Source organism: Centropristis striata, chromosome 11 (genome assembly GCF_030273125.1).
Source record: "Centropristis striata isolate RG_2023a ecotype Rhode Island chromosome 11, C.striata_1.0, whole genome shotgun sequence".
Lineage (NCBI taxonomy): Eukaryota > Metazoa > Chordata > Actinopteri > Perciformes > Serranidae > Centropristis > Centropristis striata.
In genome coordinates, this window is record NC_081527.1 from 5,964,003 (window position 1) to 5,989,664 (window position 25,662).

Sequence of the window (25,662 nt, forward strand, 5' to 3'; positions counted from 1 at the left end):
CATTTTATACTAAATATATTTGAGCTTGTCTCCAGTTTTACTTGGTATATCATCATCAAACTGAAACTGGCCTCATGGAGTTTACAGCCAGAACTTTAGAGGTAAATTTACAGTAGGGCTCCACGCTGCTTTGTTTTCTAGTCTGGATGGAGTCAACAAGTCTGGATTTGGAGCTTTTGGAGACTCCACAGGGTTAAAGTATACTGATTGTAGCTGGTGACACATCGTGGCTGTCTTTCGACATTCAGCATGACTATTACATCGTCACAGCTACTTGAATGTGTAATATTTTATCAATGACCTAGAGGAACACTGGGGTTTAGTTTCATTCTTCCCCTATTATTTGTTGCACAATGTAGTGCTGTAATCTCTTTTTTCACTGCCGCTACATTAGCTGCAGTCTAATCAGCACCTTCCTTAAGTACAGTTTTGAGGTACTTTTACTTTACTTGAGTTTTTCCTATTTGTGTAACCTTATACTTCTACTTCACTACATTTAAGAGGTAAATATTGTACTTTTTACTCCACTACATTTAGCTGACAGCTTTAATTACTTTTCAGGTCGAGTAATAACATGAAAAACATGATCAATTAAAAGTGATTTTTATAAGATTTTTTATAAGACACATAACTGTATATTAAGTAGTTAAAATACCTGGACAACAGTAAAATGCTGCTAACAGAAATGCTTAAAAAACAATATTCGTATGTTGCCATATAATATATACAAAAATATATATATAAATATATATATATATACCTTCACTATACATTTTCCAGTGCTGACAGTCTAGATCATGGGTTTCAAACTCGCGGCCCGCGGGCCAATTGCAGCCCTCGTGATGATATTTTGTGGCCCCCACTTTGATGTGTGTCTTTTCTCATAATTGTGTGTCTTTTTTGGTAATTCTGTCTTTTTTTGGTAATTTTGTGTCTTTTTTTTTTAGTAATGTTGTGTCTTTTTTGGTCATTTTGTTTCTTTTTTAAGTAATTTAGATTTTTTTCTGTCATTTTTTTTACTTTTTCTGTCTTTTAAAAAAATATAATTTTGTGTCTTTTTTGGTAATTCTGTGTCTTTTCTTGGTCATTTTGTGTCTTTAAGTAATTTAGTTTTATTCTGTCGTTTTCTGTATTTTTTAAGTAATTTTGTGTCTTTTTTGGTCATTTTGTGTCTTTAAGTAATTTCATTTTTTTTCTATCATTTTCTGTCCTTTTAAGTAATTTTGTGTTGTTTTTGGGTCATTTTGTGTGTTTTTTAAAATAATTTTGTGTCTTTTTTTGGTCATTCTGTGTTTTTTTTTTAGTAATTTTGTGTCTTTTTTTGGGTCATTTTGTGTCTTTTTTAAGTAATTTAGTTTTTTTCTGTCATTTTGTGTCTTTTTTAAGTAATTTTGTGTCATTCTTTGGTCATTTTGATACTGCCTCCAGCGGCCCTCAGCTAATTTGAGTTTGAGACCCCTGGTGTAGAGCGTGAAGAACTCTGTCAAACTAATTAAATCACACTGTTACTGCCCTCTATTGGCCGGGTCACAAAGTGCATCACATGGAGATTTTTTTTTTTGTATAATGAGCTTTTATTGTTTTCAAGGTATAAAATAAAAAACAGCTGTTTGACTTCGAGGCAAACATTTAAGAGACAATCAGGGATTAAATAGAAACATGTCATACAGTACTTAATGCTTCATGTCAGGCACATAAAAAGTAAAAACATGAACCAGTGCATCCAGAGTGGTGAGCGTGTTTCACTTAATGTTAAAATACAACAATGAACAATATAATTTAGCACTGAAGCAGTGGTTCATTATTGCTCTGTAGGATCACATTAACTAACACAATGAACATATTCTGCTTAAAAATGACAAGATAGCTTGACTACAATAATATAAATAACCTGTCAGAACAGGATTCAAAACAAAATGACATTCAAACTCTTGATATGCCCCGACGCAAAACTGTTCAGCTTTCTGCCCATGCTAGAGTCCCAGTGGTGCAGTTACACATCCAGGAAGTGTCTTTGTACTTTCAGTCCTTTATAAACACACACATACAGACACACACACACACACATACTGGCCGGCCGTCAGTCAACAGAGCTACATATTTTTTCCACCACTTTGTTGAATTTTTCTGGTTCGTCAGCGTACACGTGGTGAGAAGCGTCATCGATCAGCTGGAACAGACGAGGAAATAGAGAGAAGAAAAACAGTCAACAAGCTAATTAATTCATTAATTAATTAAATAAACAGATTTATGACGAGATCACAGGGAGGTAACCGCGACCCGGCCGTCTGCAGCGGCTCCATGAGGCTGTGACAAAGGAATGACAGGAACATCTAAAAAAAATGTGAATATTGTGAAAAAGTTCAATTTTTTTTTGTCAATTATTCCAGAAAGTGAAACTTGTATATTATATAGATTCATTACATGTAGAGCATGGGTCTCAAACTCGCGGCCAAATTGTGGCCCTCGTGACGATATTTTGTGGCCCCCACCTTGATATGAAAGTTTAATGTGAGTGACTGGTGTGGAAGGTCCCTTTAATAATTTTTTTTTGGTAATTTTGTGTCTTTTTTGTAATTTTGTGTCTTTTTTTGGTAATTTTGTGTCTTTTTTTGTAATTTTGTGTCTTTTTTTGGTCATTTTGTGTCTTTTTTAGTCATTTTGTGTCTTTTTTTAAATAATGTAGGGTTTTCTCTATCATTTTGTGTCTTTTTGTACATTTTGTGTCTTTTTTCAAATACTTTTTTTTTTGGTAATTCTGTGGATTTTTTAAGGTCATTTTGTGTCCTTTTTTAAGTAATTTAGTGTTTTTCAGTCATTTTGTATCTCGTTTTTAGTAATTTTGTGTCTTTTTTGGTCATTTTGTGTCTTTTTGGGCCATTTTGTGTTTAAAAAAAAATAATTTTGTGTCTTTTTTGGTAATTCTGTGATTTTTTTTTGTCATTTTGTGTCTTTTTTTAAAGTAATTTAGTGTTTTTTCAGTCAATTTGTGTCTTTTTTTAGTCATTTTGTGTCTTTTTTTTGGTCATTTTGATACTGCCTCCAGTGGCCCCCAGGTAATTTGTCCTAAAGACTTCCTGTCCCCAGGCCCTTTCCCTCTGGGGGGAAATGTTAATGGGGTTAAATTGAATTAAAACTGGACTAATTTAAAGCTGGACTCCACATTTTAGGCTCTTAATTGGATAACATCTCCCTCATGACTCTACTCACCAGGACTCTTGTGTGGCTCTGGTTCCTGATCTGGACCACTTGGTCCCCAGACGAGCTGTCCACCCAGGACCGGGACCCGTACAGCATGCTGAGGGGCATGGAGGGGGGCAGCTGGTGGACCCGCTGCAGCATGGGCCTCTTGGCCCAGCCCAGAGACTCCGACATGGCCCGGAAACCCACCTCGCCACTGGGAGGAGGAGAGGAAACGGAGAAGGTGGAAGGAGATGAGTCATCTCTTTGAAGGCATTATATCCCGTTATTAAGCCTCGTGTCTCACTGAGCGCATTTTTGGATTTTTCCTGTTTTGGAACTTCATTCTCAGCTCCTATAGTACGTCTATAATAAACTATGTGGCCAAAATACAGACAGACACCCAGACTCTTAATAACAAAAATGGCCCTAATGGTGGAATGTAACTACGTACATTTACTCAAGTGCTGTACTTAAGTACAATTTTGAGGTACCGGTACTTGTACTCTACTTAAGTATTTCCATTTTATCTAACTTTAGACTTCTACTCCACTACATTTAGCTGACAGATTGTGGGAAAAAAAAAATCCCATGAGCATTTAATATACTGAAAATAATAAATTTTTCGTGTATTTTTCATGAAAAAACAACAAACTGGCATTTAAAGGGTGAAAAATCTGAAAATGAATAAATATTAAGTAGATATGATTAGGACTGGTGTTGGTTAAAATATTTAACTCACTGAAGGTGGAAAATAATCTTAAAAAAATCATTCTATGGAGGTTTTTCTGACATTTTTTTAATTCTTGTTTCCACAAGAAAGTATGTAAAAGGGTTACTAATGTAACTACTGTGTGCATTACCTTGGGGTTTGTGCGTATAAAAAGTATGAACAATAAATAAATTAAAAATGCTAAACATTATAATTTCCCAGATTGTGGGGAAAAAAATCCCATGAGCATTTAATATAATGAAAATAATACATTTTTTGTGTATTTTTCATGAAAAAACAACAGACAAACTGTCATTTAAAGGGTGAAGATTAACAATAAATATAGGGAGTATTTAAAAGGATTACTAATGTAACTACTGTGTGCATTACCTCGGGATTGTGCATATAAAAAGTCTTAACAATAAATAAATAAATAAATAAATAAATACATAAATAACAATAAATAAAAAAAATGTTAATCATTATAATATCCCACATTGTGGGAAAAAAAAATCCCATGAGCATTTAATAGAAATATAAATAATACATTTTTTGTGTATTTTTCATGGAAAAAAAAACAGACAAACTGGCATTTAAAGGGTAAAAACTCCGAAAATGAATTAATATTTAGGAGATATGATCAGAATTGGTGTTGGGTAAAATATTTAACTCACTTAAGGTGGAAAAATATTTTTTTTCACCTCTTGTTTCCACAAGGGAGTATTTTAAAGGGTTACTAATGTAACTACTGTGTGTTACCTCGGGGTTTGTGCGTTGCAGTGGTAGATGTACTGCGTCATCGTGTCATCATCAAACAGATCTTCAAATTTTCTTTTGAAATCCGGACGGAATCTGTTCACCAAGCCGGGACCTGAATCAAAGACACGCTGTGAGATGTGAGGAAAGAGAATAAAGCGGCTCAGCACACTGTCAACAACAACAACAACAACAAGTCTGACCCCAGGGGCCCGCCGCTCTGATCACAGCCAGCGGGTTGAACAGGGAAACCACGGCGGCCACGGCTTTCACCCAGCGGGGGAGTGGAGGCCTCTTCACCACCTCTGCACCCGGAGCTGGATCCTCTTGGTTCTGAGTCTGGGGTCGCTCAGGGAACCCCCAGGGGTCCACCAGGATTAGATGTGACACTCTGCAAGAGGACAGCAGAACGCATTATCATTTCCTGTTTGTCTTTAGTTTATGGGTAACATTAGCCTGGCTAACACCAGACCAAATCTCATTTGAGATTTGGTCTGGACACCAGCCGTTCATTTCTCCGTAGAGGAGGTGTGGTTTACGATCCTCCGGAGCCGTTTATTGGACGCTTAGAATGTCTATCAAAGCGTCTGTAGCTAGCTCTTAGCCAATCAGATCAGTTATACCAGATGACGTAGTAGAGCAACAGAAATGAATGTTTGTTGTGTGTGTGTCTGTGAGAGAGTGTTGTTTGCTGCTTTGCTTCTCCAGTTCTCGCTTTCTGCAACATTATTTATTTTCACGCTTTATTCCCCCTCATGTCATTCTGCCACACACATCCACTGATTTATGGGCAATAAACAAGCTGTTGCGGGTCTCTGGGGGCTCCGCTGTCCCCCGGCTCGTAGCCAGATCACCGGCGCTACGAGCCGGCGCTACCGGTGATCTGGCTACGAGCCGGGGGACAGCGGAGCCGCCGAGAGACCTTTCGCCTTTCAACTTTCGCTCTAAACTATTTAAAACACCATCTGCAGCTAAAGAGAGTTTCGCGTCTGCTGCAGACATGTTGGATCCGGAAAACTAAAAGTTCCAAGTGCCGAGTAGTACGCGTCATCGTCTTACCGTCCCTCCCTGCTCTGTGATTGGATCCCTAAAACAGGGCTAAGAAACTGGCTTGGTTTTCAGACCGTCTGGAGGTTCGAAATTAAATTCGAGTGCGCAAGGCAGTCTGGGTATACCCAGGCTAGGCAAACATATCGTCACTATTAAAGAACTATAGGGGAAAACCCTGTGAGTGTACTCCGGTTAGGGTATAAGGACACCGTTTTGACGTTTAACTTCTTTATATTAAACTTTCTCAGCAGCAGGTCAGTAAACACACACATTGTTCAACACATGCTGATTCTAAGGACCTCCGAACGTAAACATAGCTGCCCTGTAAACTGCCCGACTCAAAACAGACTGAACTAAAAAGTGCCTGAATAAAATTATTAACCTGTTTAAATCAACAATATCAATATCATCAATTATATTTAACAGATTAACAGATTAATAGGGTGTATTTGCTGGCCACAAAGGGAATTTATAACAGTCATACTGATAAAATAATCGCCTAAGTCATTTTTTGTCAATTTTTTTTTTTTGCCTAAATCATCTCCTTATATGGTAAAATCGCCTACATCCTCAGTTGATCAGATCATGTGATTTTACCCCTTTAAGATAATGGCCTATGTCAAGTGTGTGACTTAACCCTTAATAGGGCACTCATTGAAATACTTGCAAATCCCAAATTTCAACCCTAGAGAATATTGGAGGATATTACATACTGCCAGAATGTGTTAAAAAAAAAAAAAACATACGGACCCGGGGGAGGGGAGTAATATTTTGACTAAAAAGTTTACGAGATTAAAGTGGCAAATCTACGAGAAAAAATGCGCAGATTTATGAGATTTAAAGTGGTGAATCTGGGAGAAAAAAGTTGCTTTTTCCGCACTTTTTTCTCCTAAATCTGCGACTTTTTTCGTGCAGATTTGCCACTTTAATCTCATAAATCTGCAACTTTTTTTCTTGTAGACTTGCCACTTTAATCTAGTAAATTTTCACCCAATAAAGGGTTAAGCGGATTTATTATGCCTAAGTCAAAATAAAATGTGACTTAGGCAATTTTTTGAACATGCCTTTGTGACTTAAGCAAGATATGGTAACACTTTATTTTGAAGGTGTCTACATAAGAGTGACATGAGCGTGTCATAAACATGACATGGGATGTGTCATGAACATTAATGACACTTTGAAGTAACATTAATGCTCATGATACTTGTCATGTCATGTTTATGACAGATAATGACAAAATAAAGTGCTACAATATCTTGCTTAAGTCACAAAGGCATGTTCAAAAAATTACCTAAGTCATTTATTTCTCTTAAATTACATAATTTACACACAGTGTTATTACTATGCCAATAGCCATCCTTTGTTACATCCTTTTTGAGTGAAATGATCAATAAATGTCATATGTTACACTTTTGGTGAAGTTTTTTGTGTTTCCTGCAAAACGTGAAAAAATGAGTTAGGTGATTATTTTAATATTTCTAATTCTATAAAAAGCAGCAACAAAAAAAACTCCCATTATCAGTTTAAAGCACGCTACATGTTGAATATTTTCATTTAACTTGTGGTCAGACAGGCTTTTAAAACTGGGAAGTGAAGCTGCTATATCTAGTGATGTTCCAATGAAGCCTCATGAACCATTTTTTTTAACTTAATAAGGCTCATTATGTTTTTATATTGTGTTATATTGCACTTTTTTTATTGTAAATGTTTGGTTTTTTTGGCACTTTTGTTGAGTTTTGGCTGCTACTTTGGCCAGGTCTCTCTTGAAAAAGAGATTCTGAATCTCAATGGGACTTCCTGGTTAAATACAGGTTAACCCTTTATCAGGCAAATAACTATATTTGGTAACTTCAGGTAATATTTCGAGATAAAAGTTGCAAATTTACTAGATTAAAGTGGCAAATCTACAAGAAAAAAAAAATCGCAGATTTAAGAGATTTAAAGTGGCAAATCTGTGCGAAAAAAGTCGCAGATTTACGAGAAAAAAGTGGGAAAAAAGCAACTTTTTTCTCCCAGATTCACCTCTTTAAATCTCATAAATCTGCAAACATTTTTCTCGTAGATTTGCCACTTTAATCTCGTAAACTTTTTTCTCAAAATATTATTTTCGTATGTTTTTTTTTTACACACTCTGGCAGTATGTAATATCCAATATTCTCTAGGGTTGAAATTTGGAATTTGCAAGTATTTCAATGAGTGCCCTATTAAGGATTAAATAATAAAAAAAAAAGAAACATCGCTGCCAGCTGCAGGTACTCTGTCCTCCAGCTTGTTTTACATTGTGTCCCACTAGTATTATTACCTCGTGGGGTACTGGATGGCGTAGGAGGTAGCCAGGTACCCCCCCAGACTGTGTCCCAGCAGGATCATGTTCTCCAGGCCGACAGACTGCCTCCACTGCTCGATGGAGTTGACAAACTGCTCCTCGGCCTTGGCGGCGTCTGAGGGGAAGGGCGGCCTGGAGCTCCTGCCGAAGCCCAGGAGGTCGAAGGCGTAGACGGGCCGCGACCGACTCAGGGCGTCAATGTTCCTGATCCACAGGCCGACCCCTCCCCCAAAACCATGGACCATCACCAAGGGAGTCTTTGGGACTAGAGGACAAAGACAGAGAGGAGTCACCTCAATACACATAGACGCCTATATACATACACACATATATAGTTATACACACACATACATAGCTTCATAAATAAATCCCCATTATTGACCATTACTGTGTGCCTTACTTGTAATTTACAGTATTTTACTTGGATGTTATTACTGTAAATAAATATTTTTTCCATTTCAACAAGAAGTTTCCTGGTATTGTTTATGAAATATTGTGTGAAAGCCAACCTCTGACACGTCAAGGATTCATTGACTTTTAAGATTTGAGACTGTGATTTTTGCTATCTTTCCTCTTCCTAAGTGAAGAGGTGGTGCCCCGAGGATAACTTTAATTCAATCATTAAAGTATTAAATATTAATTTAGTCAATTTCTGATAGCAAAATTGACCTAAATTAGCTTTTACCCCTACAGGAGTTATGTCATAGGTACGGCAGCACGTTGGTTAGACCAGTGATTCCCAACCGCTGTTCTGTGGCACACGAGTGTGCCGTGAGAAATCATCAGGTGTGCTGCGGAAGATTATCCAATTTCACCTGATTGGTACTCTGTTTTTTTCGACCAGAGCAAGTTTCCGGCGTGCTAGCCCGCTAGCGTTAGCGAGCTAGCCTGTATCGACCACATTGCAGTTAAACAAATCAAATAAATGAATGATACATGTTTTAGTTGGTCTCTCTCAACGGCACCAAGTCAGTCTTGGTCTTGCTAGCCTGCTAACGCTAGCACGCTATCAATCACTGGCTAACGTTAGCAAGCTATCGAGTGCTGCACTGTGTGAGATGGATAAACATCTGCAAAGTCTTGAGGAGAAGTTGTCATGTTCTTTCCCTTCACTCTCCACTGATTGCCCTGACTGGGTTAGGAACCCTTATAGCTCAACTGCAGTTGAAGGGACATGACTTTGCAGGAGCAGGAAGAAATAACTGAACTGAGACAAAATCGTGGTCTAAAGCTGAGCTTTGCTGATCTACCTTTGGACCGTTTTGGGCTGACTTCTGCCAAGGAGTCCCCCATTCTGGGAAACAAGGCAGTTTCAGCTCTTCTCCCTTTCTCCACAACCTATCTATGTGAGCTGGGCTTTTCAAGCATGACTAATATAAAGACTAAGAAAAGAGAGAGACTCAGAGCTTTTGAAGATCTTCGTGTTTGTCTTTCTTCAATTCCTGCAAGAATATCAGCTTTGTGTTCAACTAAACAGGCCCAGGTTTCACACAGAGTAAGTAAATTGAGGCTAGATTTTCATTATAAATACTTTTTGTGACATTCTTGTTTGGTGGTATGCCATGTCATTTTTATCACGTAAAATATCTGCCTTGGCTCAAAAAAGGTTGGGAAACACTGGGTTAGACCTTCAGCTGTCCCCTCCCAATAAACCAACAGACTGGTGGAGCGTGGTACCTTGTTCTGCAGGCTTGCGCATGGCTTTGTTGGTGAGGCTCAGAGTCCATATTCGGTCCTGGTTCGACAGGGTCACAAAGCGAGCCCATAGGTCGTTCTGGATACCTGTTGAGATCAGACACAAAGCGCTAATGACTAGCATAGCCTCAGTGTACAGCTGGGATCACATTACAGAAGCTCATAGATATTTCATAGACATAATTACATTAATTCCTAGAGCAGTGGCGGTTCTAGACCAGTTCTACTGTGGGGGCCAAGCAGGGGCCAGTGTTTAATCAGAGTTGAAAAAACGGCAGAGATGATATTTAGGCATTCAAATCCTTATCCCTTATTTTAGCTCATTTAAAAATCTCATTTAAGTATATTTGGAAGATACAAATACACTGATTGAAACAATGAGACTTACCGACAATAATTATTTTTGCACGACAATGACATTTCTCATTTTTTTTCCCAATTACTTTTTCTTTATTTTGAAAGTGCAGCACAGTAATAATGATCTTCTTTTATCTTATAAGCTTTTTATTGCACAATTAAACTAGCATACAATGTACACATTCTGGGTTCCTTTTGTGCACAATGAGATATTGTTTGAACAAAAAATAGGAACGAATTGTTCCGTCGTTCATTGTTATAAATTGATCATTTAAATATTGGAGGCCCCTGTGTAGAACCGCCACTGTCCTAGAGGTTTTTATAATCTGCCAGTTAACGTCAAAAACATTCTTACAAGCCAGAATCTTGGACTCTGTCGTCTTTAACAGAGACATGGAGGTCGGACGCCAGGAAGGCCACCAGCTCCAGATTGAACTGGACCTGAAAGAGGGAACAAAGAGTGAAAGAATGAGAGAGAGTAGATAGGACTGGGATTATGTAACCCACGCTGAACGCTCTCCTTTGGTGAGAGTCCAGGTTAAAGTCGCGTTATCTGTGTTTGCATGGAGCAAACACACCCAGAGTGTCGGGTTTCACCGCCGTCATGCTGCCAATCAAAGAACCAAAACCCACAGCAGTGATGGACAGGTCAATATTTATCATGATTACCTCGACCATGGACCAGACAATGGAGCCCACACTCTATAGTTGTTAAGTCTCTTTTGGTTTTATGTCTCTTTGAGGCACTGTCGCTTCTCCCTGTGGTTTTGTGTCTCTTCGTAACTTTTTGTGGTCATTTTGTGATTTCCTGTAGTTGTTTTGTGTCTCTTTGAAATAATTTTGTGTCTCCTTGGAGTTGCTTTGTCTCTTTTTGGAATTTGTGTGTTTCTTTGTAGTTATTTTCTGGCTTTTTGTGGTTGTTTGTATCAATTTGTAGAAAAAGACACAAAAAAGGGAAATGATGACAAAGATACACAAAACAACTACAAAGATGCATAAAAGGACTACAAAGAGACACAAACAATTAGAAATATAAACAAAATGACATGAAAGACACACAAAACAACTACAAAAAGACACAACCACATAAAAATGCAAAATGATGACAAATAGACACAAAACAACTACAGGAAATCAAAAAATGACCCAAAAATGACTACAAAAAAGACATAGAAAGCCCACAAAGAGACACAAACAACTTAAGAGACTCAAAACGATGACAAAGATACACTAAAAAACTACAAAGATATACAAAAGGACTACAATGGGACACAAACAACTAGAAATATACACAGAATGGCATAAAGGAGAGACAAAACAACTACAAAAAGAATCCAAATTACTACAAATTGATACAAATAACCACATAAAGATGCAAAATGATTACAAAGACACAAAACAACTACAGGAAATCAAAAAAATGACCCAAAATAGATACAAAATGACTACAAAGAAGACATAAAAAGACAAAAAAGAGACACAAAAAGGCTACAATGGGACACAAACAACTAGAAATATACACCAAATGACATAAAAGAGACACAAAACAACACCAAAAAGACTCCTTGCCTCTGACTTCTTGATTCTAATCATCACTCTAGTTGTACATTCACAAACTAGGTTACTGTCAACTTTTGTCTTTCTTTCAGAACATAAGGTGAGGAAGCTGAGCTGAGGTGGGTTTACCTCCCACTTCCTCTCTGCTTGGACAGTCTCACATTTCTCCCCCCACTACAAATACAATAGGGACACCAACAACTAGCCTTTTAACTGTTGCAATCAACATGCAATTCAAATTTGCTGAGTCATCCAGACAAGGCTCAATATGCAGAGTCACTCACAGCTGCTGTTGTCTTCAATGAATTAAATGTGTTTTTAAAAGGACCTGTTTGACAGGAGTCGTTAATCAAGACAAGCCCATTGATCAAATATCCTTAATATACTGATTCTTTTAGTCACAATGAGCCAGTGATAGACAACATTGTGATCAGTTTAAACTGATTATATTATTTATTCCCCTAATTTATGTCACATAAAGCTTACAGGCCATAGCAGTTGTCTTATATTAGTATAAAAGTAAGTTATAAATAAATAATTTCACATAACTATAAAACATTAACAAGTATAAAACATCATATTTAAATCGATCAAGGTACAATAACAGAACGTCAGTGAACACTTGTACTACACAGACCACAATAAATATCTTAAAGGTGAAAAGCGACACAATAAACAAATAAAATATTTTTTAAATAGGAGATTTTGGTTCAAATTTGTCAACTTCCTATGCATTCATTTCTGTCTGTTTAGCATCTTTCAGTCTGTCCTTACATCACATGCATGGCTCCTTTTTCTCCACACAAACTTGGCTGTCAGTCAGATTTTTCATTTTATTTTAAAGAACAAAAGTATAAAGCTGCCAGGAACCCAAAATACAAACAAAAGACACAGGTTTCTATGGAACTGTACCATTTTTTAAAAAACATTTATAGGCCTACACACAAAAACAGCAGAAAAAAGAATACATAATAAAACTACAAAACAGTCTATTTGCATGTAAATCGAAAATAGTAATAGTCTTCATTGTAGAAAGAAGGGTTAAAAATGGTCTAGAAACATAAATGGCACTTTCAACTGGCTTTCTCAGCTTGTCCACATATCATATATAAGTAAAGTTATTACTGTAAATAAAATGTGTATTTTCAATAAATAGATGGACTCCAGAGGGTTAAAGGTACTTTAAATTTATACTCCACTACATTTTAAGGTAAATATTCTACAGTTTACTCCTCTAAATTGATTTGACATCTTTAGTTACTTTGCAATTTAAGATTTTAAAAATCCTATAATGAGAATATGTTTCAATACAAGTGCATTTAAGGCCTTCTTTTCTAGTTAAAAGGCACATATCTATGTGTCTATATGTCTATCTATGTATCTACGTATGTATCTTCCATATCTATGGAAATGTACCTTCTTCTTTTTTAAAAACCATTTATACACACAAAAACAGCAGAAATAATAATAAATAATTAAACTACAAAACAGTCTCTTTGCATGTAAATTAAAAATAGTAATAGTTTTAATTATAGAACGAAAATTCACATTATAAAAATGGTCTAGAAACATAAATGTCACACTGTGAAAGCTCCTATGATTGCACTTTCAACTGGCTTCCTCAGCTTGTCTACATATCATATATAAATGAAGTTATTAGTGTAAATAAAACGTGTATTTTAGGAATAGATGGGCTCCAGGTGGCCTGTGATGTAACCAGTGTTTGTTATTGGGGTTACTCACTCTGTCTCACAGTCGGTCTGCATCGGAGCTGTGGTTGTAGCAGGATCCATTGATTGACATATTCCGGAGGCTACATCCAGTTAAATGAAAGAAATTCGTTAACAACACGCCTCCTCTCTTTAATTTCACCTCTGCGTGAGCTTGTTTCTCCTGTTTTGTAACTTGTTCATGCCTTTATGAGCTGACCGACTACAAAGATCGTCTATTGAGAAGATGCGTCAACGGTTACGGTTTTGCAGAACGAGTGCCAATCATCTTCCATGGCAACTGGACTTGGTTGCCTAACAACGGGAGAACTTGAGTGTTTTATTAGCCCCAACAGCTAAATGGACGCATTGGCCTATTAGTGTTACAGTTCTAGAGATAAATATCACAGTATTTATTTTTTTTACAAATACCTCAATATTTCAACAACATAGTAGGGTTGACGAAGAAGTATAGTGTCATATTACAATATGTTAAGAGATAAGTTATGACTTTATTTATCCTGCAGTGGGGAAAGGGGATAGAAGATAGAAAACAGAATAAATAATATAAAAAACAAGAAATATACATACATTCAATACACATTATATACATACATTTCTGCTATATTGCATTATTATTAATATATATTTTTTGTGTTTTTTGTTTTTGCAGAAAGTACTTTGTATTTTGCAAATATTGCACATTGGAGAAAATTTATTTTAGCATGTTAAAGAGGTTATTGTAAATAGTAATATGAACATTGATGAATAAATATATTTAAATATATAGAGATATACAGAGGTATAAACAGTATAGTATGAGGCATACACATTTCTTTTTATTCAAAACTGCAAAAGCTTAACCTTTGTGTAACTGTGAATCACAAAAAAGTCAATTAACAAAATCCGTTATTATCCAAAATTAATACATACTCTTCTTTAGACACTTTATTTTTATTGTATTTTATTGTATTTTTATATTTTATTGCTTGAAGTATGCCTAGGTTGTTCTTTTTATTTAATTGTGCTGTTATTGTCTCTGTGTGTAATGCTGCTGCTACGCTGTAATTTCCCAGCTTGGGATAAATAAAGTCTATCTATCTATCTATCTATCTATCTATCTATCTATCTATCTATCTATCTATCTATCTATCTATCTATCTATCTATCTATCTATCTATCTATCTATCTATCTATCTATCTATCTATCTATCTATCTATCTAAAACCAATGGGACAAAGTAGTCACTGTCTGGAGCCGTATTTATAAAAACTGTCAGAGTGAATCATCTGTCTGTAGTTTACACCTCTTTGTTCTTTGTGGGCGGCACCAAACAAACCTTGTGGCAGCAGCGGGCCCTTTGCTCTCCTCTCTGAGCGACTCGGAATACATTCTTTGCAACACCAAGGCCGCTTCCGGTCTACGAGGACACGTCACTTTTTCGGTTGAGGAAGAGGACCGGTGCAAAAAAAACCTAGCTCATTGACCCCATTTGTGCAAATTAAACGGCAGTAATCATGTCTAATTCGGTGATCTCGGTGGTTTGTCGGTTCCTGGAGGAGTACACCACCTCGACCCCCACCCGGCTGAAGGTGGTGGACGCTTATCTTCTCTACATCTTGTTGACAGGAGCGCTGCAGTTCCTCTACTGTCTGCTGGTCGGAACCTTCCCCTTCAACAGCTTTCTGTCCGGATTCATCTCTTGTGTGGGCGCTTTTATTCTAGCAGGTAAATACTTATTCACTTAAATGTTGTTATGTGTTCCCAGTTAATTGCACAATGTGTTAGTTTCAAAGGGTTTCACAGTCTGGACCATCAGGGAGCTAACAATGCTAAAGCTAACCATGCTAAAACCCCACTTGAACTGTAACCAGTGGTGGAAAAAATATTCAGATCCCTTACTGCAGTAAAAATATTAATACCACACTGTGAAAATACCCCACTACAGTAAAAGTCCTGCCTTCAAAACGTACTGAAGTAAAAGTACAAAAGTATCAGCATCAAAATGTACTTAAAGTATAAAAAAAAGTACATACAAGCATAAAGTACTCGTTATGCAGAATGACCCCACTCAGATTGTTTTATATATTCTAATTATATATTATTATTATTATTATTATTGATTATGTAAGCAGCATTTGATTTTTATCAAGATAGAGCTCATTTTAACTACTTAATATACTGTTATGAGGTTTAATTAAGAAAAGAAAAAACTCAAGTGGAATCACTTTAAATTAATTTTTCATGTTAAATCTCGACCTGAATTAATAGTACAAAAGTATCAACATCAAAATGTACATAAAGTATCAAAAGTAAAAGTACTCGTTATGCAGAATGGGCCGCACTCAGACTGTTTTAAATCTTCTAAATATATTATTCTATTATTTATCAAAGCAACGTTTTTATCTTGTAAAGATACGGCTCATTTTAACTGCTTAATATACTGTTATGAGGTTTCATTTTTTGTGTGTCATTTACACAGACACACAGATATAGGTCCCCCTGAGACCTGCTGACCCAAGGAGCCTAGCTGCTGTTTTAGACTGTCTTAGCGATGTGATCTGCTGGATGGCACAAAATCTCCTGAAGCTAAATAACTCAAAATCTTAAACCCTATTGCTAAATCCTCCCACATCCACACCAGCTCCATCCTAACCTCATTGGTTCCTATGCCAACTGTGTAACACCCCCCGCCCGTAATCTACGAGTCATTTTTGACTCAAACCTCAACTTTCCTTCAATTCAAAACCATATCCAGAATCAAAAAAAAAAATTGGCCACTCTGATTTGGAAAAAGTCATACATACACTCATATTAGATAGATTATTGCAACTCACTTCTTTCTTTTCATTGGCTCCCTGTTCGTTTTAGACTTGATTTTAAGATTTTACTGATCACTTTTAAAGCATGTCAGGGGCTGGCTCCAAGTTACATTTCAGAGATTTTGACACCTTATGAGCCGGCCGGCAGCTTTAGGTCCTCGGGCCCCGGGTCCCTTCTGGCTGTTCCAAAGTCGAGGCTCTAAACTAAAGGTGATTAAAGGGCGTTTACCATCAGGGCCCCTCGACTCTGGAACAGCCTGCCTGAGGACCTAAGGCTCGCTGAATCACTGAATTCTTTTAAGTCACTTCTCAAAACACATTTTTACAGACTTGCATTCATGTGATGTTGGTCTTTCTAACTTGTGTGGTGTAGATATATATATCATTTTTTTTATTTAATTATTTCTTCTTATGTTTCTTATTTTTGCATGACTTTTGTTCTGTCAAAGCACTTTGTCAATGCTGTTTTTAAAGGTGCTATATAAATAAAGGTATTATTATTATTTAAATTTATCATGTTTTTGTGTTAAATCTCGACCTGAAAAGTAACTGAAGCTGTCAGATAAATGCAGCGGACTAAAAAGTACAATATTTGCCTCAGAATGTAGTGGAATAGAAATATAAAGTCACTTGAAATGGAAATACTCAAGTGAAGTACAAATACCTCAAAGTTGTACTTAAGTTCAGTACTTGACTAAATGTACTTAGTTACATTCCACCACTGGCTGTAATTGTATAAAAAATGTTTATCTACTCACTATTAGAATGATGAAGTTGCTGCTTTGTTGCAGCACAAAAGCTCCACAATAAACATAATATGAAGTTTTGTTAAACACTCCAGTACGTAGAAGTTTACCTGGTGGTTTTATTGAATTGTGTGACGTCATAATGAGGTGTTTTATCCTCCCAGTTTTGATCAGACAAAATAATTAGAAATGTCACAGTATCATACATGTGTAGTGCATAATGCAAACTACAGCCTAACAAAGTTGTTTCAAAGCCATCCACAACAGTCTAAATATACACTACTGGTCAAAAGTTTTAGAACACACCAACTTTTCCAGAATTTAATTGAAAATGATGCAGTTTAATGTCTCAGTGTACTCTGAAATTAATGCACATTTGCAACATTTAAAATTCTTTATTGAGCATGATAGTGTTTTGAAAGTAAAAAAAAGATTCAAAATCACATTTTATGTTGGACTAAAGGACTAAAAAATGACACAAAATGACCAAAAAAGACACAAAATGACCAAAAAAAGACACAAAATGACAAAAAAAGACAAAAAAAGACACAAAATGACTTACAAAGACATGAAAAGAATTAAAAAAAATGGACAAAATAGCCCAAGACTCCATAGAGTTAAGTTGTTAACCCATTTCTTGTTCCCTGAAAAAGGCCTTCTTGTATAATTCTGAAATGTACATTATTTTTCTGTTTTGGTTAAGCTTACCTTTTTTTATTTACCTCTGGCAGTTCACCACTTACCTTTGTACCCTTTCAAGCTGTTCATTTGACTTGAACTGCTTGAATTTCTATAAAAAACTGGAAAAATTGCGGTAGTGTATGCTGCACATCATTTCCCTTATGAGGGTTAGTTAGCATTTGTGGCACGAATGTTGTATTGGGTCCATCAGTTTTAGCTAAATGTGTCTAATAAACTGGCCACTCAGTGTACCTTTGTACTTATCTGCAGAATCAGTTGTATTTCAATAGTGGAGGAGAGTGATAACATTGTTAGTCAGATGTTATATTGACAAAATGTGCTAACTTAAACAATACATGTGCAATGTCCTGAGGGATTAATAAAGGGTGATATAATAATAGCATCCTCTTAAAAACTCATAAAATGTCTTAAATGTGATTTTGAAAGGTCTTAAAAATGTATTAACGTTACTTTTATTTAAAACAAATGCATAAACTTCAGTCTCGCTTTTAAATGTTTCGACTTTTGAGGATGCTATAACGCATAAAAACAAATATTAGTTGCGATAGAGAGGCTTCTGGTGTTTTTAGGTTAAGCATTTTTTTTTCCAATGTGAAAGAGCTGTGAATAAATTCATATACTTTGCAGGTAACTCCTGGCCTCCAGTTTTCCTTCATATCTTGTATTTTTTTGCCAGTATGGATGTGAAATGGGTCTTAAATTGTGTCATTATGGTCTTAAAGCAGGGGTCTCAAACTCAAATTACCTGGGGGCCGCTGACCAAAAAAAGACACAAAATCACTAAAAAAGACACAAAATGACTGAAAAAACACTAAATTACTTAAAAAAGAAACAAAATGACCCCAAAAAATCCACACAAAATTACTAAAAAAGACACAAAATTATTTTAAAGTGACACAGAATTACCAAAAAGAGACACAGAATTACCAAAAAAGACACAAAATTATTAAAAAAGACACAAAATTACCCCAAAAAATACACAAAATTACCAAAAAAAGTAATTAAAGGGACCTTCCACACACAACAAGGCAAAGTGCCATTCATATAAAACTCACATAAAACTTTCATATCAAGGTGGGGGCCACAAAATATCATCACGAGGGCCGCAATTGGCCCGCGGGCCGCGAGTTTGAGACCCCTGTCTTAAAGCCTTACATTTGACTTGTTGGAACCTGCAGAGAGCCTGATAAAGAGTTACCTGTGTGTCTGAAGCCTTCGTGTCTTCTGCTTCTTCCTCAGTGTGTCTTCGTATCCAGATCAACCCACAGAACAAAGGAGACTTCCTGTCCATCTCCCCAGAGAGAGCCTTCGCAGACTTCCTCTTCGCTCACACCGTCCTCCACCTGGTCGTCATGAACTTCATTGGTTGAAACCGACGTGCCAAAGTTATCTCACACAAGGTGTTTATTCCACTCATTTTACACTCCCAAATCCTATTTTTTACTTCCACTCATTGATGTTTGAACACAGAGGACATCGTATTATATTCTGCATTAAGGTTGTCACGATACGAAAGTTTTCAACTCGATACCGATACTGAGGAAAATATTCGATACTCGATGCCATTTTCGAGACCACAAGGATAAAAACAAACACAAGAAAAATGCAAAATGTAAAAATGAACAGAACCACAGGTTAAATATTTATAATAAAAAACAGTTGTGCAAAAAGAAACTGCAACTATGATAACAAGCTTCAGGTCTGAGGTAGTGCAAAAAATAAATAAGTACAATAAACAATATTTTGAGGTTGTATGGTTTAGCTGCTTAATAAGTTGTTGGATCGATACTTTTAAAATTAGTATTGTATCCGGTTACAACGTTTTAGTATCGATACTTTTTTGAGTATCGATACTTTTGACAACCCTACTCCATACCATTTTCGATACCACAAGGATAAAAACAAAGACCCCAAAATTGAACAGAAATATTTTTATTAACAAGAAAAATGCAACATGTAAAAATTAACAGAACCACAGGTTAAATATTTATAATTGTTTCATCCATGCTGTAAGGCGACCTTGAGTGCCTTGAAAGGCGCCCTATCAACTAAAATTAATTATTATTATTTATAATAAAAAACAGTTGTGCAAAAAGAAACTGCAACTATGATAACAAGCTTCAGGTCTGAGGTAGTGCAAAAAATAGATAAATACAATAAACAATAATAATTAGAACAATATTTTGAGGATGTATGCTGTGCACAATATTAGGCAAGCTTGATAAGTCGACTTTTCTCTGCTTCATTCTGGGACTTCAAGAGAGAAAATAACACTTTTCACTCACCAACATTTATGTAAACCTATTAACTCTTAATGCTTATGTATACTGACACTGTGTCAATTAACGTAATATGGGCATACTACGTGCCTGATTTATTTATTTATTTATTTACGTTGCTTACAATCATTAACGTGACGTCAGCCTTTAATTGCTAGCTGCGGCTAACGGCTAATAATAACACGGGCAACATTAATGCGAGCCACCGGCCACGATAACATCAGTAAAAGGTCAGTTCGATACTTTTGAATATCATATCGTTACTATTTGAGTATCGTATCCGGATACAAAGGGACCAAAAATAGATGTAAAGATGACCAACAAAGGACACAAAATGACCAAAAATAAATGTAAAATTGACCAAAAATGACAAAAATGACCAAAAATAAATGTAAAATTGACCAAAAATGACAAAATGACCAAAAATAAATGACAAAATGACCAAAAATAAATGACAAAATGACCAAAAATAAATGACAAAATGACCAAAAGTAAATGTAAAAATGACCAAAAATAAATGTAAAATTGACCAAAAATGACAAAATGACCAAAAATAAATGTAAAAATGAACAAAAATGACAAAATGACCAAAAATAAATGACAAAATGACCAAAAATAAATGACAAAATGACCAAAAATAAATGTAAAAATGACCAAAAATAAATGTAAAATTGACCAAAAATGACAAAATGACCAAAAATAAATGTAAAAATGAACAAAAAAGACAAAATGACCAAAAATAAATGTAAAAATGACCAAAAAAGACACAATATGACCAAAAATAAATTTAAAATTGACCAAAAAAGACACAAAATGACCAAAAATAAATGTAGAATTGACCAAAAAAGACATAAAATAACCAAAAATAATACAACGTTTTAGTATCGATACTTTTTCGAGCATCGATACTTTTGACAACCCTACTCTGCATTTAGTTTCCCTTCCTGCTGTGGACTTTTCGCTGCTCAAAGTGACATTTCTGTTGTTTCAGACCTCTGTGTTTGATCGATTTCTCCCGTATCAAGTTGCAACACTTTTGTGCAAGTGTCTGTGGCTCAGGAGGCAGAGAGGCTATTCTTTCATCACAAAGTCGGCGGTTCAAATTCCACACGTCCTTGAATGAGACACTGAGCCGCGTGTCGCTCCTGACGGGCACATTGGCGTATGAATGTGTGTGTGTAAATAGATAAATGAGAGGCAATTTGTAAAGCGCTTTGTCCAGCTAAGGTAGAAATGCAGTCCATTTTGGAGCAAAGAAATCAAATTATAACCTCAAAATTCTTCAGCACTGACGAGAAATATTCTATTTATTGAAATAATTTACAAACAGCCTGGTCAAGGCTGTGAACACCAATTAGAGTCTGGTTTTTGTGCGTTTTATACTGCGGGTATCTTTTGAGAACATCTCTCTGGAAGATGGTGTGTTTGTAGTGTCTCTCAATGGGCAATGAATTGGAGATTTTATTTACTCCCAAGATATATCTGCCTGTTGGCATTCACTGATGTTTATATCACAACATATCAACAACCAGTGTAGTAATATTTTAGCACAATTACAATTAATTTGCATATTATGAAAAAGAAAATATCTGCTTTTCTTTAACCCAGATTCCAGATTTTATCCACATTCGTACTTAAAACTAGTGATGTCCAAATGGAGCTTCATGAACATTTTCTATATTTTCTGAGCCCACTAGATGGCGCTCTCTGTTCAACAAAGGGTTAAAAACACACTGAATTAGCCTTTCTTGAGCCTTTTTAAAAAAAACATAGAACGCCATCTAGTGAGGTCAACAAATACAACTAATGGTTCATGAAGCTTCATTTGGACATCACTACTGAAAACACACTCAATAACCATGATTTGAGCTTTTTTTCTGAAATGAAGAGCGCCATCTAGTGGGTTCAGAAAATAAAGAAAACGGTTCATAAGGCTTCATTGGCACATCACTACATAAGCTTTTTTTTTTTTTACCAGCCTTTGATTATATTATTTATTGAAGTAATCTACAAACAGCCTGGTCAAGGCTGTGAACACCAATTAGAGTCTGGTTTTTGTGCGTTTTATACTGCGGGTATCTTTTGAGAACATCTCTGGAAGATGGTGTGTTTGTAGTATCTCTCAATGGGCAATGGATTCCAGATTTTATTTACTCCCAAGATATATCTGCCTGTTGGCATTCACTGATGTTTATATCACAACATATCAACAACCAGTGTAGTAATATTTTAGCACAATTACAATTAATTTGCATATTATGAAAAAGAAAATGTCTGCTTTTCTTTAACCCAGATTCCAGATTTTATCCACATTCGTACTTAAAACTAGTGATGTCCAAATGAAGCTTCATGAACCATTTCTATATTTTCTGAGCCCACTAGATGGCGCTCTCTGTTCAACAAAGGGTTAAAAACACACTGAATCAGCCTTTCTTGAGCCTTTTTTAAAAAAACATAGAACGCCATCTAGTGGGGTCAACAAATACAACTAATGGTTCATGAAGCTTCATTTGGACATCACCACTGAAAACACACTCAATACCCATGATTTGAGCTTTTTTTCTGAAATGAAGAGCGCCATCTAGTGGGTTCAGAAAATAAAGAAAACGGTTCATAAGGCTTCATTGGCACATCACTACATAAGCTTTTTTTTTTTTTTTACCAGCCTTTTATTATATTATTTATTGAAATAATCTACAAACAGCCTGGTCAAGGCCACGAACACCAATTAGAGTCTGGTTTTTGTGCGTTTTATACTGCGGGTATCTTTTGAGAACATCTCTCTGGAAGATGGTGTATTTGTAGTGTCTCTCAATGGGCAATGAATTCGAAATTGTATTAACTCCCAAGATATATCTGCCTGTTGGCATTCACTTATGTTTATATCACAACAAATGAACAACCATCCTTGCAAAAATGCAAACTAATGTCTTCTCAAAATAGAGAAAAAAGTGTATTATTTTAGCACAATTACAATTCATTTGCAAATTATGTAAAAGAAAAGATCTACTTTTCTTTTATCCGGATTCCAGATTTTATCCACATTCGTACTTAAAAGTAGTGATGTGCCAATGAAGCCTCATGAACCATTGTTTTTTTAATTTTCTGAGCCCATTAGATGGCGCTGTCTGTTCAACAAAGGCCTGAAAACACACTCAATAGCCATTATTTGAGCCTTTTTCCTTAAATAAAGAGCACCAATTAGTAGGTTCAGAAAACGGTTCATGAGGCTTCATTGGCACATCACTACATAAGCTTTTTTTTTCTTTACCAGCCTTTGATTATATTATTTATTGAAATAATTTACAAACAGCCAATTAGAGTCTGGTTTTTGTGCGTTTCGTACTGCGGGTATCTTTTTTAGAACATCTCTCTGGAAGATGATGCATTTGTAGTGTCTCTTAATGGGCAATGAAGTCCAGATTTTATTGACTCCCAAGATGGTTTATGTGGGCTTTTACACAGACATACACATTTCTGTATTGCTTTATGCTTGTAAAAAGAGAAGCATACTGGTATCCTTTGGGTGCTCTCAGTCACATGAACCACTGTTGCCAGTTCATCACTTGATCCTCAGTGGAGCAGCTCCAGATAGTCCGTGTGATAATACAGACTGCAGGCTCACTTCTCCAGGGAGATCCACATGATTACCACATATTGCTTTTGCTTTGCTAGAAAACACCGTTATTGGATTTTTAGACTCGGAAAAGGAGCCGTACTGTATTCTCTTGTTTCTCATTTGCCTCTAAATAACTACTACCTCAATGTCACTAACCACTTCTTCTTTTTCTTCTTCTTCATAGATCCAAGAACAAGAAGTTCTCCCAAAGTCCCCTTCAAGACACACTTCAGTCCCGCCACCAACACTGAATAAGTTACATGTTGTCACACATGATGCAGTACAATTTTCTTACAGATTTTGATTGATTTCGTGCATCTTTTTTTTTTAAATACTACAATTTGTAAAGCATTCCCTTTTGCACTGAGAAGAAGAAATAAAATCTCAAATGGTGACCTTGCGAATGGTGAAGCTGTTTTTGAATGCATTGCAGTTTCCTTCCAACAATAGTAAAAGCATCCTTTGAATGCATGATATATTCTTTAGATGAAGTGTGGACATGTATACAATTTTAGTGAAAAGATATATCTCCCTGTTGGGAGATAAAAAGACATTCACTGATGTTTATATCAAAAAAATTTTTAACAGCAATCCTTGCAGAAATGGTAACTAATTTCTTTTCAAAACTGAGAAAAAATGTACACTCAATTACAATTAATTAGCATATTATGTAAAATAAAAGATCTACTTTTAGTGATGTAGTGATGTGCTAATGAAGCCTCATGAACCTTTTTTCTGTGTTTTGTTTTCTGAGCCCACTAGATGGCGCTCTCTGTCCAACAAGGGCCCGAAAACACACTCAATAACCATTTCTAGGGCCTTTTTCCTTAACCCTTTATCAGGAAAAGAACCATATTTGGTAACTTCAGGTAATATTTTGAGAAAAAAGTTGCAAATTTACTAGATTAAAGTGGCAAATCTACAAGAAAAAAGTCGCAGATTTACGAGAAAAAGTGTGAAAAAAGCAACTTTTTTCTCCCAGATTCACCACTTTAAATCTCATAAATCTGCGCATTTTTTTCTCGTAGATTTGGCACTTTAATCTTTTAAACTTTTTTCTCAAATATTATTTTCATATGTTTTTTTTACACATTCTGGCTGTATGTAATATCCTCCAATATTCTCTAGGGTTGAAATTTGTAATTTGCAAGTATTTCAATAAGTGCCCTATTAAGGGTGAAATGAAGACACCACATCTAGTGGGCTTAGAAAATAAAGGAAATGGTTCATGAGGCTTCATTGACACATCACTACATAAGCTTTTTTACCAGCCTTTGATTATATTAATTATATCACATTATAATGTCAGTCATTTCAGGTAAACGTTCAGTGAATTTGTTCCATTATTGAAAACAGCATGTAGGTGTAACTGGGTGCTTATTATATCAACATCAACATTTTTATCTGTTTAAAGCATGGGTCTCAAACTCGCGGCCCGCGGGCCAATTTCGGCCCTCGTGGGGATATTTTGTGGCCCCCACCTTGATATGAAAGTTTAATGCAGGTTTTATATGAATGGCACTTTACCGTGTTGTGTGTGGAAGGTCCCTTTAATTACTTTTTTTGGTAATTTTGCGTCTGTTTTTGGTAATTTTGTGTCTTTTTTCTGTCATTTTGTGTCTTTTCTTTGTCGTTTTGTGTCTGTTTTTGGTAATTTTGTGTCTTTTTTGTCATTTTGTGTCTTTTTTTGTCATTTTGTGTCTTTTTTTTTGTCATTTTGTGTCTTTTTATTTGTCATTTTGTGTCTTTTCAGTCATTTTGTGTCCATGCTGCTTCGTTTTTACATTGCAACGTCATGAAGAAGTCGTGCTCCGGCACTTTCATGAACTCCAGATCGTTATCAGGGTGGTCTCTCATCATATTGCAGCTTTAAATGCAATACATTTTACACCAGAGTTTGGTGGAGCTGCATGCTGCATCAGAAGTTGCTTACAGAAAAAGAAATATCTATTAAAGTGACAGGACAAAAAATTTAATTCGGCAAAAATTGCGAGGAAAGTACTCCATCCCTGGCAGAACTTTTTTTGAACCCCACAGATTGGATCTTTTTTTTGTTGTTGTCTGAACTGAAGAAGTGAAACTACAGTGCATTGTGGAGTCAATGGGAGTGATTGGTGCAGCAGGCCTATCATGCTAAGAGAGGGGAAAAAGC

General features: G+C 35.9%; 2 protein-coding genes across 2 annotated transcripts; one reads left to right on the plus strand and one right to left on the minus strand.

Annotated features, from left to right (window-relative positions):
* Positions 1 to 1,593: 1,593 nt before the first annotated feature.
* abhd4 (abhydrolase domain containing 4, N-acyl phospholipase B) lies at positions 1,594 to 13,568 on the minus strand. Its single transcript, XM_059344210.1, has 8 exons — positions 13,377 to 13,568; positions 10,432 to 10,517; positions 9,702 to 9,806; positions 8,001 to 8,289; positions 4,852 to 5,039; positions 4,652 to 4,763; positions 3,211 to 3,397; positions 1,594 to 2,170 (listed from the first exon to the last, which is right to left on the minus strand). Exons 1-8 carry the CDS (start codon positions 13,424 to 13,426, stop codon positions 2,081 to 2,083), a joined length of 1,107 nt encoding a protein of 368 aa, XP_059200193.1. The 5' UTR covers positions 13,427 to 13,568; the 3' UTR covers positions 1,594 to 2,080.
* Positions 13,569 to 14,749: 1,181 nt separating this feature from the next.
* Positions 14,750 to 23,910, plus strand: dad1 (defender against cell death 1). Its single transcript, XM_059345440.1, has 3 exons — positions 14,750 to 15,070; positions 18,852 to 19,012; positions 23,695 to 23,910. Exons 1-2 carry the CDS (start codon positions 14,860 to 14,862, stop codon positions 18,980 to 18,982), a joined length of 342 nt encoding a protein of 113 aa, XP_059201423.1. The 5' UTR covers positions 14,750 to 14,859; the 3' UTR covers positions 18,983 to 19,012; positions 23,695 to 23,910.
* Positions 23,911 to 25,662: the final 1,752 nt, after the last annotated feature.

Excerpts from the sequence above, each read along its gene's own strand:
- dad1 (XM_059345440.1), top strand. The coding sequence starts at position 14,860 with ATGTCTAATTCGGTGATCTCGGTGGTTTGTCGGTTCCTGGAGGAGTAC. Across the intron at positions 15,071-18,851 it reads GGGCGCTTTTATTCTAGCAG|TGTGTCTTCGTATCCAGATC; the intron begins GTAAATACTTAT and ends CTTCTTCCTCAG.
- abhd4 (XM_059344210.1), bottom strand. The coding sequence starts at position 13,426 with ATGGATCCTGCTACAACCACAGCTCCGATGCAGACCGACTGTGAGACA. Across the intron at positions 8,290-9,701 it reads GCGCAAGCCTGCAGAACAAG|TCCCAAAGACTCCCTTGGTG; the intron begins GTACCACGCTCC and ends TTTGTCCTCTAG. Across the intron at positions 5,040-8,000 it reads GCCATCCAGTACCCCACGAG|AGTGTCACATCTAATCCTGG; the intron begins GTAATAATACTA and ends GTCCTCTTGCAG.